The sequence below is a fragment of the Cupressus sempervirens genome, chromosome 9, assembly GCF_028749045.1.
Source record: "Cupressus sempervirens isolate cs-2001-9-10 chromosome 9, ASM2874904v1, whole genome shotgun sequence".
Classification (NCBI taxonomy): Eukaryota; Viridiplantae; Streptophyta; class Pinopsida; order Cupressales; family Cupressaceae; genus Cupressus; species Cupressus sempervirens.
The window spans coordinates 367919136-367935008 of record NC_143126.1 but is presented as its reverse complement, the minus strand read 5'-3'; the positions used below and the strand labels follow the sequence as shown (position 1 = coordinate 367935008).

General features: G+C 36.6%; 2 protein-coding genes across 2 annotated transcripts in view; both read left to right on the top strand.

The window, feature by feature from the left end:
• Positions 1-15873, top strand: part of LOC149538823 (zinc finger CCCH domain-containing protein 19-like) — a 98363-nt gene that overhangs the window by 1104 nt on the left and 81386 nt on the right. The window contains exons 3-5 of the mRNA XM_089800147.1: positions 47-234; positions 438-1368; positions 1502-1629. Of these exons, the coding sequence (XP_089656273.1) occupies positions 47-234; positions 438-1368; positions 1502-1629 (1247 nt within the window). The remainder of the gene's footprint in view (positions 1-46; positions 235-437; positions 1369-1501; positions 1630-15873) is intronic.
• LOC149538824 (uncharacterized) lies at positions 4136-5688 on the top strand. Its single transcript, XM_089800148.1, has 3 exons — positions 4136-5109; positions 5267-5431; positions 5574-5688. The coding sequence occupies exons 1-3, from the start codon at positions 4271-4273 to the stop codon at positions 5584-5586; spliced, it is 1017 nt and encodes a 338-aa protein (XP_089656274.1). The 5' UTR covers positions 4136-4270; the 3' UTR covers positions 5587-5688.

Below are 15873 nucleotides of genomic sequence, written 5' to 3'. Positions count from 1 at the left end.
ATTTTTCTCTAGATTTCAATAACTTTAGTTGGTAATTGAATATCAGGTTGGCATACATGCACAGAGTGTGAGAAGCCTGCCAAATTTCTGTGCTATACCTGTACATATTCTGTTTGCCGAACTTGCATAAGAGAAGTAGAATTTGTTTGCTTAAAAAAAAACAGGGGCTTTTGTGAAAATTGCCTGCCACTTGTTCTCATGATAGAGGAGGATAAAGATGTCCATTCAGATGGGGTATGCTGAATTCTTTCACCATTATCACTAGAATAATCTTAACCAGTTCTGTAGGAACGTATTATTAAATAGCATAGCTTATTCATGTTATTTTTTCGCAGCAACGAATATCAGCTTTTCAAAACCGTAGCTTTTCAAGCTTGCACGTTTCATGCTTTTTGAATACTTGAATCTTTTTTTACATGATTTTATGCATTCTACAGGTAAAAGTTGATTTCAGTGACAGGGAAACTTGGGAGTATTTGTTCAAGGATTACTGGCTTGAGTTGAAGGATAAACTATCCTTGACATTAATGGAGATCAAGAAGGCCAAAAATCCTTACAAGGACGTTGAGGATATAGGATCTGATGTATCATTTGATGAAAATGATGCGTCTTCCTCAAGTTCTGATAATGGATCAGATCAGCTTGTTGAGGAGTATGAGATAAGCATGAAAAGGAGGAGGAGGAGGTCCAGAACGTTCACTGGTATACACGATGACACTCGACTGGAGCAAGAATCAGGAAAGAAGGCGAAACTGGCCCGTAGAGAATTCACTGGTTGGGCTTCAAAGGAGTTGTTAGAGTTTATTAGATTTGTGAAACAAGACACTGAAAAAGTTTTCTCCATTTTCGAGGTTCAACGCCTCTTGCTGCAATATATAAAGGAGAATAAACTTCAAGATCCTCGCAAGAAAAGTGTCATTTCTTGTGATGAGAGGTTGCATTGCTTGTTTGGAAAACCATTTGTTGGACGGTTTGAAATGTTAAAGCTTCTTGAATCACATTTCTCTTCAAAGCAGTCTTGTTTTGTGGAAGAAAGTTCAGTGTGCGAAATCCAAGAGGATGCCCAGCATGATAATGATAACCGTACTGATCTTAGTGCCAGTAAAGAAAAAATAAGCAGGATTACTGATAGAAAGCGCAAGACTCGGAAAAAGGTTGACGAGAAAGCATTAAGGCCCAATCCAAATGATTATGCTGCTATAAATGTCCATAATATTGGATTAGTCTACTTGCGACGAACATTAATTGAAGATTTACTGGAAGACCTTACCAGCTTTTATGCCAAAGTTGTTGGTTCTTTTGTGCGAATAAGAACATCTGGAGTAGGCAATCGGCAGGAGGTGTTCTACCGGATTGTACAAGTTGTTGGTAATGCATATATGTTTTTGGGTTTTTTAATAACATTTATTTTTACTATTCCATTAAATTTGATGTCAAACTAGCCACACGGCTCAAATCTGCACCATTTGAGATCTTAGAACTTGTCTAATGATATTTATAGGTACCAAGAAGATAGGAGAGCCTTACTACACAGGAAGAAGGACAACTGATATCATTTTGGAAATCTTAAATTTGAACAAAAAAGAGGATGTATCCATTGATGCTGTTTCAAATCAGGATTTTACTGAGGTAAGTTTAAACTTTTAGTATTCACACTGCTTTTTATCACAATTTCATAATACTTGGAAGTGCCAGTCTTTTTCATGACATATAGAAATCAACTGTTTTTCTGTATCATATTTTTTTAAGCACACTACTAGATGCTAGTCAGTCATAATTCTCTGTTCGATTATGGTTGTTTAAATACACTACCAGATGCAAGTCAGTTATGTTTCTCTGGTCATTTCAGCTTGTTATGTGTAACATAATTATTAAGATCTGCTGTGACAGGATAACTCCTTATCAATGGCAATGAGTCATTACTAAATATTTTAAGGACAGTCTCTTTTGGTAAACATGTTTCTTGTAGCATTGTTGTAAAACCATAAAATTACATCTGGTTGGTTCTGGAGTTTTATTCCCCTTTTACTTTGTACGAGGCGTAATTTGTACCATTTGCGGATGGAAACTTCACTTTTTCCATTATTTAATGACAATTAGTTGGTTTAATACTTTTCCTCTCTCATTTGTTTTCCGTTTGTTGAAATGCTCCAGCAGATGCACATCTGGAATGTCCTTGTTGGAATTTGTAGTGAGCTCAACAATTTTAAATATAAAATATGTTGGAATATCATCAAATAGAAAACATGTATAAATGACATAAATTTTGCTATTATCATATGTTGCTGCTCCAAATGCTAATAGTTGTTGGAAAAGAAAGCATAACCTCTCAGCACAAATACAATTTCTAATGAGATTGCCCTAGGGAAACCAAAGAGGTTTTGTCCTCAAATCTCCATATTGAAGGGTTCTTGTCCTTGAATTGATATTGGAAGAGAGAGCTCAGGCTATGAAAGATATTATATGGAAAATGATATTTTTATCAAAGGAAACCAAGCACTTTATCATATAGCATAAATCATAAACTCTAAAGGTGAATTTTCCTTGTCACAGACAACAATCAAAATATAGCACTTTATCATAAACCAAGCACTTTATCATATAGCATAAATCATAAACTCTAAAGGTGAATTTTCCTTGTCACAGACAACAATCAAAATATTAAAGAGATTATTTGAAAAATGACATTTTTATCAAAGGCAACCAAGCACTTTAACATATAGCACAAAGCATAAACTTTAAAGGCGCATTTTCCCTCTCACAGATAACAATTAAAATATTAAAGAGATTATTTCCTCTAAATAGCCCTTACTCTGTCATGAATACCAACTTTTAGCTCATTAATAAGCTTATATAGAATCTATCGTGAAGAATTCGCCAAGTATCCTTGAGGTCATGACAGCTCTTTTTAGAAATCAATGCCCCTATAAGCTATTATTTTATTTGTTGCTTCTATATCCTTATTGGGAAAATAAGGATAGGTCTTACATTAATTAAGTAAAAGGGACATTAGAAGTCGGCCCTTCCCAAAATTGCTTACCACAAGCAATGTAGAGTTGGGTGCTCAAGACTATTTGATTTCTTGTGTAACATTTTTTGCATGTAGATTCCTCCAATGAACTATGTATCTTCTGACTATTTTGTACTATTTCACTTGTGTATTAATGATGACATTTAGCACCAAAATGAGCTTCACTTCATCATCCAAGGGTGGCAATTCAATTAATGTTGCAATACATTGTCTAAGTGCCCTTGTGAGGCAAGACACATGGAAAACATCTATGTTCTCCGGGGACGCGTACCCGGCCTAAAACCCCCCGTTTTGGGGACGGGGGGACGGGTATGGGACGTCCCCTAGCCGTCCCCAAGTTCCTTTTTCTTGCAGGGGACGTCCCCAAAACTTGGGGACGTGGGGGGGACAAAAAGGGGACGGCTAGCCGTCCTCGGTACGGAAAGGGGACGTCTAGCTGTCCCCCGACCGTACCAGGTACGGTTGGCCGTCCCCCTTTTTTGCAAACTCAAAACATTAAAAAAAAACATTAAAAAAACATTTGTGGTGTCTTTTTTGGTCGGCTAGTGGGCCCCACTCCTCCAAAAACCCTAAAATGTATAAAACTCAACACATTTAAATTGTTTTAACCATTCTTTGGTTTTCATTTTATGTTGCAGCCGGCTGAAGCTTTCATTTTGCAAGTAGAGGAGGTAATAGTTTTGCTTCCAAGAGCTTGACCAAGGGTTTGATCTTCTATTTTGTCTACCAAGTAAGTATAAAACTCTTTGTGCTTTCATCTATCATTTTTTTAATAAATTTGTAGCTTGCAAAGTCTGATTTTTTTTAATTTTTTCATTGTTTCAGCTCATATATCTATTCAATTGCATATTTAAACACAATGAGCAGCAGTGGGAGTACAAGTAGTAGTAGTGAAGAAGAAAATGTAGAGGTTGATGTTGTTAGTAGTGACACTAGGCAAAAACCCAATCCTAAAGCTGATTTGTTTAAATGCCCTTCCGACATTATGAAGAATTTTGCAAAGGGTCCTTTCAATAGGAAAAAACCTCTTCTCCAATATGTCACACCTAGGCCAAAAGATAAAAAGAATTCGGGAGGGACTAGGGTGTGGGATTGTCATGTTTGTCTTGATGATTTTAAGGCAGCTATACAAGAGTGAAGTCACATTTTTTAGGTGTTACATGCCAAGGAGTCAAAGCTTGTCCTAACCTAACCGATGAACAAAAATTAGAATGTCAAAGATTGTACTTAGAGGTTGAAATGGAGGGGCAAAATTTGACAGTCACATCACCATCCATTCCCTCACAATCATCTAGGCATATTTCATCCGCCATTGGTACTAGTGGCAGCCCTAGTGGGTCTAGAGGGAAGAGAAAGATAAGTAGTAGTGAGAAGGGCTCGGTGGAAAGTATGTTTAATGCACAGGCAAAGGAGAAGTGTGAGGCATCCATTGGTAAATTCTTTGTTGCTAATGGTATCCCATATAATGCAGCCCGTTCCACTTATTATAAACAAATGGTGAAAGATATTATGAGCATGAATTCCTCATTTGTGCCCCCCGGTGAGCATAAGCTACGAACCACTATCCTAGATGAAGAGTACTCAAAGGTTGCTTTATTATTTGAGGATATGAGACGCACTTGGGTTAGGACAGGCTGCTCTATTGTGATGGATGGGTGGACCGATGTTAGACATCGGCCACTCATCAATATCATTGTCACATCCCCTGCTGGCTCTTATTTTTTGAGAGCCATAGATTGCTCAGGAAAGAAGAAGGATGCAGATTTTCAGTTCACCATTTTGCGAGATGCCATAGAGGAGATTGGGCCCTCTAATTTTGTACAGGTTATCACAGATTCTGGACCTGTGTGCAAATCAGCAGGTTTGATGATAGAGGGTGCTTATAGGCATATATTTTGGACCCCTTGTTGTGTTCATTCCTTGAACGATGCATTGAAGGACATAGGGAAGATTGAATGGGTGAAGCAAGCGGTGCTAGAAGCTAGAGAAGTGCAAATGTTTATTTGCAACCACCACACTTCACTTGCTCTATTTAGGTCCTTCTCTAAGAAGGAGTTCCTCAAACCAGCCGAGACAAGGTATGTCAATTATAATTATAGTTTACTTTTAGTTTGTTTTAACTTTAAGTTATTTAAAAAAATTATTTATAAGTTTATTTACATGTGATGCTTTTTGTTTTAAATTTTAATCATTAATGTTTAAGTTTAAATTTTTAATTTTTAATTGTTGCTATAGGTATTGCACATATTTCATCTTGATGGAGAGGATGATTGAGGTGTATGAGGCCCTTCAATTGATGGTGGTGAATCCAGAGTGGGGACGATGGTCTCATTCTAAGTCCACTGAAGGAAAAGCAGTGAGGCAAAGGATCCTTGATGAGAGTTGGTGGTCCACAATGAAGTAAGTTGTTGGTTTTTAAATTTATTATTAGTCTTTTGCTTGCTGATTTTCCTACTAATAATCTTAAAATTTTTAAAATTCTAATTCTGATTTTTTTTTTTGTTGGCATTTTGATCTTGCAAATACATTTGCTCTGTCATAGCACCCATTGTTGATGTCATTAGATATGCTGATACTGATGCTCCTAGTTTAGGAGAGATCTATGAGACTATTGACAGCATGTTGGGTAAGATGAAGAGAATTGTTGCGGCAAAGGATCCTACATTGGGCTTTTATGAGGAGCATACTAGGCCTATTGTGACACGGAGGTGGAACATAATGAATACCCTGCTTCATATGGCAGCATTTGCTCTAAATCCCAAATGGTATGCACAGTTGGGTGGAAGGGGCCTCCCATGTGATGATCCTGAGGTTTTGGATGGCTTCACAAAAGCAATTGATAAGATGTATTCAGCTCAAGATGCCTCTACTCTTCGTGCACAGTTCCTTGACTTCACCAACCTTCGTGGCCCAAACTTGGGTAAGCCACAAGCAAGGTTGGATAGAGTTGTTTTGGCACAGAGGGATCCTATTGGATGGTGGACTTGGCATGGGAGAGATACACCTGAGTTAAAGATACTTGCCGGTCGCCTCCTTTCACAGGTTGCTAGCTGCAGAGAGGAACTGGTCCACATATTCATATATCCACTCTATCAAGAGGAATAGACTTACCTCTAAAAGAGCGGAGAAGCTAGTGACAGTGCATCATGCTCTTCGACTTGCCGATTGGCAGACTCCAGAGTATAGGCAGACACCAGCTTTGCGATGGGATGTTGAGCCTGAGGATGTGGCCCAGATAGATGAGGATGACATAGCACCAGGACTGGTTGGGGTTCCATTAGATGAGACTACGCTTCCTGTGGAGGATGACAGTGAGGAGGATTCTGATTTTGATGCCATGGATTAGTAGAGGCAGAATAGGAGCAGCAGTCTGCTTCATTTTCTATGTTTTTCTTTTTATGTTGAACATGAACATGATTATGATACATTGATTATATGATACTTATTACTTTATGGCAGCCTATAGCTTTGGGCATATTTTGATTTTGATTTTCAGATTTATGATTTATCATGCTTATCATTATGAGTTTTATTATATTGACAATGGTTAATAACTTAATGTTCATTGTTCAGTGTTCTCTGATATTGTTTTGATATGCATTTTGAGAATTGGATACTAAAATACTAAATAGTAAAATACTAAAATTGGATATTATTTCATAGAGGGCATTCAAATGTTGTATGTTATGGTTCTATAATGTTTAAATGACATGCTTTGTGCTTAGTTTCATATGAATGACATGTATATTTACAAATTTCAATGTATATACTATATTTTAAAATTTCCCTATATATATAGCCGTCCCCGTCCCCCCCCGTCCCCAAAATCGCCAAAAAAATTTGCCGCCCCGGAAACCCATCCTGCCGTCCCTGTACCGGAAACTTGGGGGAACATAGGAAAACATTGTATTGACTATACTAATTCATAAGTAATTTCACCATCTTTTGGACAACTTTTGTAAAGTCCATAGAAGGGAGGTTCGATCCTTGTAGATCCATGTTGCTTAATGGAAGTCCACTTGTAAGGATGTATCAGTGTACATAGCAAAACCATGTCTTCAGCTCCAAATGACCTCAAAATGAGGTGTTCATATTGTAGGTTATCCTTGAGTGACTCCTACCAATTCACTAGCTATTGGTACTAAATGTATGCAAATGTATTAAATGGAATATGCGTAGAAATTTAGCTTATTCAAACAAACACATGTATACCTCAAAGTGATTTGCTAATATGTTGACTGGTTGGATCTGGTTGCTGATTGATTTAGCAGCATGGTGACATGATAAGGGAGATTTAGTGTTGAAATTGACAACATAATGATAGCATGTGAAGAGATTCCTAGAATGAGATAAGAGGTCTCAATTTATAATTTTTTCACTAGTAGAATTAATGGCCAAGATTGAATGTAAAATGGATGTTTGGGATTGAATTGGAGTGTGGTTCTAGATTGGAGGCTTAGCCTTGTGACAAGTGTCACAAAGAGAATTGAAGTGTAAGGGCTAAGTGTGTTGTGAGCACACATTGGGAAGCTCATGAAAGAGACATGTCTATGACACGTGTAAGTGATAGGTTGAGTTGTGAAAGTCCCATGTGTAAAAGGTAGAGGGCTTGTGAAATTGACACGTGTAAGAGGTAGGTTGGCTATGATGTGACATTTCATGCTTACAGATGTGTGGACAAGAGGAAAGTATGGACACTTGTCACATGATGACAAGTTTAGATCTTGATTCATGTAGATGGATTCAAGGGCTAGGATTGAGTGGGCAAGAATTGAGGGTGATATGGAGTTAAATAATAGAAAGAATGGTAATAGAGGTTAATCAGCCTAAATTAATTAATTAAGTGAATGTTAACTAATTGATTTAGTTGGAGGGTATGTGGGCTAAGGTTTAGAAATAATTAAATAAATATAAATTTATTTAATTGAAGGTAAGGGATTAAGATAAAAGGCTAAATTAATGAAATGAATGCAAATTTATTCAAGGGTGAGGGGTAGAGGTTAAGAACAGATAAAATAAATCATAAATATTTATTTAACTGGGTATGATGGACTAAAATCATGCGAAGTCGTGTATGGACAGATTTATGTGTCTATAGTTACTTTTCTATTGATGAATGCCAAATTTTAAAAGTTAGTTGATCATAACCATTCAAGGACGTGAGGTGTTGTATCATATCCATGTTCTTCTGGGTGCAACCATTTGATCCTTGCTGGTTGCTGTCTTTGAGAGTTTCTTAAATAACCTTCAACCCACTTATTCACTATTTTTGTTTGTTCATCTGTTTGTGGTTGATGATTGGTATTGGGAGTAAGCTTGGTGTCAAACAATAAAACAACTTTTACCAAAGGAGTTAAAGGAATGTACTATCCCCATCCCCAATGATATTCTTAGGTAATCCATGTATCCCAAATATATGTTTGAAATTTGAATCAGTTACTTGGTTTGCTTTGATCTTGTAGGAATGACAGAGATGTGTGCAAACCTAGTTAAGCTTTTCACTATGACATAAATGTAATATTTGCCATTTACCTTTAGGAGGCTTATGATAAAATCTATGGATATAGTTTTCCATCCTTGGTTGAGAATAGGCAATGGTAGTAGGAAATTTGTGGAAAAGTCATATTGTGCTTTCTTTTCGTGGCAAGTTTTGTATTCTTCGATATCATTGAGTAAATTTTCAAAACTCTTGTCCAATATAACTTTTCTCATATTTGCTTGTAAGTCTTGTAGAATCCTAGTTGTCTTGCCATAGGTGCATGTAATGTCCCTAATTTGGAGTTTCACCAGTTTACACAAACAACAATTCCAGTAGTAGAATGCCAAGATTAACTTTCTTAGCCATCAATAATTTGGGAAAATAATGGGCATATATATTAGCTAGAGCACAAGGAGTTCTTAAGATAAGTAGTAGGACTACTCCATAATTAATCACAAAATCATCTTGGTAAGAGCTTTGAGAGAGCATCAGTAAATTGCCCAGCCTAAGCCTGAGAGCACATTACGTCCACATTATGGAAAACTTGCCCACATCCCACAGGTGGCAGGAATGTCCAAATGTGACCAGCTTCTCCATTGGGGTTTACCACAAGTGAAAAAAAGTCCGGCTGTGACTAATTCCATTCCTTGGGGGAATCAATGCGCCTCTTGGTCCTAAAGAGGCAAGAATGCCCAACTATGACCAATTCCATCACTTGGGGTGGTGTTCTTAGTCCAATTACACCTGAGAGCACATAACATTCACATTGTGGCAACTTGCCCTTTTCCCACAAGGGACGGAATATCCATCTCTGACCAATTCTTCTCTTGGGGCAACTAAATTGTCTTTTGGCCCACAAGAGGTAGGAATGTCCAACTATGACCAATTCCATCCTCTCGGGGTGCCAGTAAAGCGCATTGCCTATCTTATTTCCTCCATCCCTCCATTTCAACCTCACCTAATAGAGGATCCCTTTTGGTTCAGTTCAACAATTGATCAATGTGGGGATTGTCAGGGAGCTGCAACAGGGTCCCCTTGACCTCAACCCTTGTCCCAAGGTCAGTACCTTATCCTTCTCGGCCTGATGTGGTCCTTAACCATCATCATGATGTGGCCTCATGGTCCGTAACCAATGGTTCTTATTTATCTTTACAAGGCATCTTACCCAGTGAGGAATCTTTCACCATTCCTCCTCCTGCTCCCTTCCTTCCCTCAACAATATTGATAAATGTATGAATATTCAGATTCAAGCATATTGCATATTAGCTGATACACATACATATAAGCAATATTACTTTTTTATACACAGTAATTGAGGGATTATAAATAATTTTTTCTGCCTTGATTGCTTCTACTGTAGGCTTGATTGCTTCTGCTGTAGGTTTGATTGTCACTTCTGTATATGTATTCCTCTCTGCTGTATAAGTATTTCCCTCTGCTGGTGTCGATGATTTTATTGAAATAAGTCCCTCCAGACATTTCCTTAAGTCTGCCTTCAATCTGCTATAAATCTAACCTTTTAGACAGCTCTCAATTTAGCTTATAGGTCTGCTGCAAATCACTTTTCAAGTCTCCTCATACCCTTCTTTAAGATTTCCTCAGAAGCCTGCTTAATCCTATAAAGTCTTATTTTTCATAACCTCAGATCAGCTTTATTAGTCTGCTCTTATATAGAAAGATATTGTATTGAATGGGTGCTCGAATGTGTCTTAACATACCTCTCTTTCTACCTTCGAAGAGGCACCTCTTCAATCCATAGTTCCAAGAATCACGGCGATTCATGCGATTCACGCGATTCGGCGATTCGATTCAAGCCAAACGATTTTTTGTGAATCGGTGAATCGAATCAGCGATAAAGGGTTTATGAAATAAGTTACTCACTAAATTTCAAGGGTTTTTTAAATTTTCCGATTCATGGCCGATTCGATTCCGATTCATGGCCGATTCACGATTTGATTCGGCCTTGCCGATTCCGATCTGATTCCGATTCTTTTTACTTTGCTTCAATCAAACAATTCAACTTATTAAATCAGGATGGCTAGCACATATGATATTTAATTTATGTTTAGAAATGTTGCCAACGGTCACAATCATGTTGGCTGGCAATTTTAACAAATGTTTACTATATAGTATCCTCGCAATAGGGCACCCTTTTCTAGGGGTGTTGGTTTTCTAAAGAAAATCCAAATTTTAATTTATTTCTACTAGTTGAATGTGCCATCATATGGATAGTGGTTGGCTATTATGATAGGATTTATTTTCTCCACACGGAGTCATCCTAAACAATAGCAATTAGCCCTGTTTTACTTATCTTTTACCACTCTTTGAAGTAATCCCTAACCCTAGTAGGTCTTCCTTAGAAATATTAATTAATGCCCTTAAATGAGGGTTGCAATTTTAGGACTGCAGTTTTCTCCTAATATGGCGGGGATATGCTAGTGTATCATGAAATGCTTTCTAAATCATCTTCTTCATTTTAGATTTAGGCACCATCCTTAAGTCTCTTCCAAGAAAACCTTTCTCACATTTGCTTGTAAGTATTGTAAAATCTGGGTTGTCTTCCCATAGGTTCATCATGCAATGCTTTCAAAATCTTCTCAACACAGAAAGTTTCATGTTGATACAGAGTTAGACTATTGCTACTAAATACTGGTCATTCATCACAATTTCATGTAGGAAATTAGTAGCAAGTATATTCTTTAGCATATTAGGCCATAATGGAAACCTTTCCATCAACATAAATGGTGTTAATGGAATATAGAGTGGTTATTCTGGAGAGTGCATTGGCATCTACATTGTTTTTATCTTTCATGTACTCTATATCAAAGGCGTAAACTTCAAATTTATTCACCCACATCTGTCATCTTATCATTTAGGTCATGTTGGCCAAGGAAGAACTTCGAACTATTGTGCTTTGTTCACGCTTCAAATCTTTCACAAACTAAGTATTGTTCGAATTTAGCCAAAACATGCATGGTGGTTAGCATCTTTCTGTTGTAGGTAGAAAATTCCTTTTTAAAATTCAACTTCTTGTTTCAAATGACTAACAGGGTGCCCTTTACACACTTGTATTGCTCTTGTTCCCTCTTTTGAGTTAATACATTCTACAACAAATGGCTGAGAAATCTATAATAGCATGTATAAGGCATACTAGTTATCTTTGAGCTTTTCAAAAGCTTTTTGAGCTTGGCCATTTCACGAGAAAATTTCCCTCATGCTCATCTCAATTAGGGGTGATGCCAACTGTGAATAACTTCTAATAAACTTGTTGCAGTGGCTTCAAAAGCCATTGAATTCTCTAAACTAATGATATGGCATGCAACATCTTTGTATCCCCAAACACTCTTACTTATGCTCCAATATTCCGTGAAATGTATCCAAGTGCTTCAAGTGATCTTCCTATGTGTTATTGTGTAATAAATATCATCCAAGAACATGAAAATAAACCTTCTCAATTAACCACAGAATACTTAATTAAAGGTAGATTGAAAAGTGCTTAGAGCATATTCTAAACCAAATAGCATGACCAAGAAATAAAAAAGTTGTCTTGTGCACATCCTCATTGTGTATATGAGTATGATGGTAGCTTGATCTCAAGTTAATCTTTGAGAAGTAGAATGCTCCATGCAACTCATCAATGAGCTTATTGTGTCTAGGAATGAGATATATAATTTTGGTAATTGTTTTTTATCAATCCACTATGGCCAATGCACGTTCTTCATTGTACCATCTTTTTCCTTCACAAGAACCACATATGATGCAAATGGGCTAGAGCCGGTTGTGATGTGGTTTACATGCACTAATTTTTTCATAGCTTTTTTATTTCTTCACTGTATATCCACAAATGGAGGTATAGGGTGATTATTATTGGCTTAGAGTGTGATTTCAACTCCATGATCTGTTGAAATCGCTTATTTGGTGAAAGACTTGGATGCATATCATTGAATTTAATATTATGCTCATCCAAAATGTTTTGAATGTCAACATGATGAATGTGCTGCCTACTGAAGATGTAGTAGTTGGCATGCCTTTCATCACAAAGGAACTAGTTGCCTATACAACTTGTCCTTAATGGGAGGTCCTCTCCATACTCTTACTTGTGATCACCTAAGGTGACCCATTTGGAATGCATCTATGCACCACGTTTTCCCCTTGAGGTTTGAATTTCAGCTACTTGGGTTGATAATTTATGAAAATTCTCTAAGGGAATGTAAGCATTGTATTCCTATGACTATATGTGCTGCTAGTTTCATTTAAAGAAATAGTCACATACTTTGTTATCACCAAAGGTAAAGATGAGTTTTCGAATTACGTTGGTGCATGGAATGCTGAATATTTAAGCAATCATGACATTGAAGTTTGCGAAGTCTTCATTTTTTATCTATATTTTGTCCACTATCAGTAAGCACCTTGATTGATTGCTTGGATAACTCACCACGAACTTTGAACATGTACTTTGAGGTGCTTAAAATAGCTGCATGTGGGTTGTTGCTAGTGTTTGCATCTTCTGCCACCAATATTTTAGTTTCATGCTCTATGATTTCCAATGCATTTGTGATTAGGTTCCCATGGCTCCTTGCAAGAAAAGGGCAACTTTTTCATTCTAATGTGATCATCAAACTTCTTTGCTACAAAGGGCTGCAGTGCAGGTTTCTCAGGATGTGAATTGAATCCTCGTTGAAATTCAATATGTTCCTCTAAGATGAAAATATGTTCCTTAGCATAGACAATGCAAGTATCAAAGCCCTATTTATAGCTTCTTGAAGTGATGATGGTGCAAAGGCCTTAACTAGAACTTTGTGTGGTTTATATAAACCTTCAATAAAGGTAAAAGTGATTCTCTTTATTTACATGCCAGCATTGCATTATGATGCTTGATTTTGGCAAGCTCTTTGAAACATTTTTAGTTGTCCTTTTTCTCAAATCTTTCTATCAACCTGTGGCTGTAACAAAACAAATTATGCACAAGCTCATGGCCACCATTGGATGGTGTCTTCTTCCATCACAGGGTCGAGTGTCAAGCAGGTTTACAATTTTTGCAATCAAGCTCGAGCGAATATTTTGTTGCTACCATCAAAGTTAGGTACATTTAGTTTGTTAACCATTTGCTTTGATTCTTTTCCATTGTCATTTCAATTGCTCATTTAACCTCTTTTGTGCAAGAAACTCTTCCCTGACATCTCCAAGTAATTGATGAAAGATCTTGTGGCATGATGTCTTCAAATTTCCCTTGATGTTCTTCAAAAGTTTGTCAAGCTCCTCTTGTGATGCCCCTTTTCTGATCCATTCCAATATTCGTGGAACAACTTTTCTTGAATTGTTTTTTGACAGTGTTAATGAGTTCCTAGAGCCAAGAAGAGTACAATTTTAGTTTCTGTGTCTGGATTTGACATTCTTTCAGTACTCCATGCTTATTGGAGAAATCCGTCATATTGGGAGAGTGCCAACTTTACATTGATATCATATGCATCTAAGGTATTGGCGGTGTGCTCAGAATTCATATTTTGAGCTGTATTTGTTATTTTTCTGTAACACAGGTGGTTGTGTGGGAAATAGTTTGATTAAATGGTCAAATTATAAGTTGTTGAAAAAGCAAAATCAACTCATATTTAATAATATAAGAAGATATTTTTATTGTGCAGATTAAAGTGTTATTAGGCCCAAGATGCTGAAAGTGGCCATGACACTTTACATTATTTATTAATGAAAATTGTGTTTTTCAAGAAACAACAAAAAACAAAAAGTGTTTTCTGTGGAAAGCAACAGAAAAGCAAGCAACAAAAAGAAAAAAGTGCTTTTTCAAGAAAGTAGTGAAAAAACAAAAAAAATTGCTCTCTACTAAAATAACTCTTTGAAGGTTATAGTAGGAGTTTGAATCTTGAGAAGAAGGGGTACTGCTTAAATATTGTTAGCTTTGGTGAAATAACACGAGTTCTCCCTACTTGCCTAAGAACAAACATTTTGGTGAATTTGGTTTCAGGGTCAAAAACATCCCTAGCTGGTTGAGTGACATCCAGAAATCACCATTGTATTGAATGTTGTCTTATACCAGTTGTTGATAATGGAAATTTTTTATGTGTTTTTAGAGATTTTGGTATGTAAGTTTTATTGTTGTTAGGTGTCCTAGTTATGGCTTGAATTTAGGAGTGATATTTGAAGGTTTGAGAGGGCTATACTTCCCTATTTGATGCTATACGGTTTGCTGCAGCAATAAGAAGAGTCCTTTTGTAGGGATTTTTCTTTGCATATTGCGCCATACAATAGTTTAATTATACTACAGTGAAATGGTGGTTATAGAGTGGTTTTGGGTATTGAGTATAGTGAATGTAAGGCATTTTTCAAACCCAAATAGTAGAATATAAAAGTTTTGAGTAGTGTTCATTGAGTTTGGAGGTCTACAATCAACAATCTACATCATCGTTCAGTTCTTCCCTATTTGATGCTATACGGTTTGCTGCAGCAATAAGAAGAGTCCTTTTGTAGGGGTTTTTCTTTGCATATTGCGCCATACAATAGTTTAATTATACTACAGTGAAATGGTGGTTATAGAGTGGTTTTGGGTATTGAGTATAGTGAATGTAAGGCATTTTTAAACCCAAATAGTATAATATAAAAGTTTTGAGTAGCATTCATTGAGTTTGGAGGTCTACAATCAACAATCTACATCATCGTTGATTACTCCTTGTGGCAATGTATTTCAGTTTATTGAGTCCTCACAAATGGTAAAACAACAACTTATGATTTTATGGACTAATGTATGTATATGCAGTAGTGTGCTCATTATTTTGAATAAAATTATTAGTATGTGCAATTAGCTTCTCTTGTCGGTGTCATTCTTAGTTGTTCTTAATATTGAAGTTTATAGCTCCGAGAAAGATCTAAAACCTAAAATTTGCATGTACGAACTTCTCAGTAATCAGAGTGTAGTTTCTTCTCTCTTTCTTATGGTTGTTTTCCATTTTTTAGTGCTTTTGTCCCAGGACGCTGCTGGGTGCTTCTGCTGGTTATTTGTCTTCACTGTACTATTGTATCTTTTAGTCCCATAGACCCTTGTTGGTCTATTGTTGGACATTAATATCATTGTCTTATCTTATCCGCTCTCCGTTAAGCTATGGAATTCTAGAATTGTTTTGATTCAGTTGTTGTTTGGCTCCATGTGTTCGCGCCTCTTCATATTTGCATTCTTGATATTTTAGTTTTCTTTGATTGATTACCGTTTTTGGCTTTGTGCTTGTGTTGATTCAATGATGATGACAGTTTCCTTATGTCTTCATCATTTCATGTATCTTCATCTTCTTTTTATGACTAAGCTTCTTCCTCGGAACTGTGTGATCACTATGCTTTGTTGGAAAATTAATTTGGT

Excerpts from the sequence above, each read along its gene's own strand:
- LOC149538824 (XM_089800148.1), top strand. The coding sequence starts at position 4,271 with ATGGAGGGGCAAAATTTGACAGTCACATCACCATCCATTCCCTCACAA. Across the intron at positions 5,110-5,266 it reads CTCAAACCAGCCGAGACAAG|GTATTGCACATATTTCATCT; the intron begins GTATGTCAATTA and ends TTGTTGCTATAG.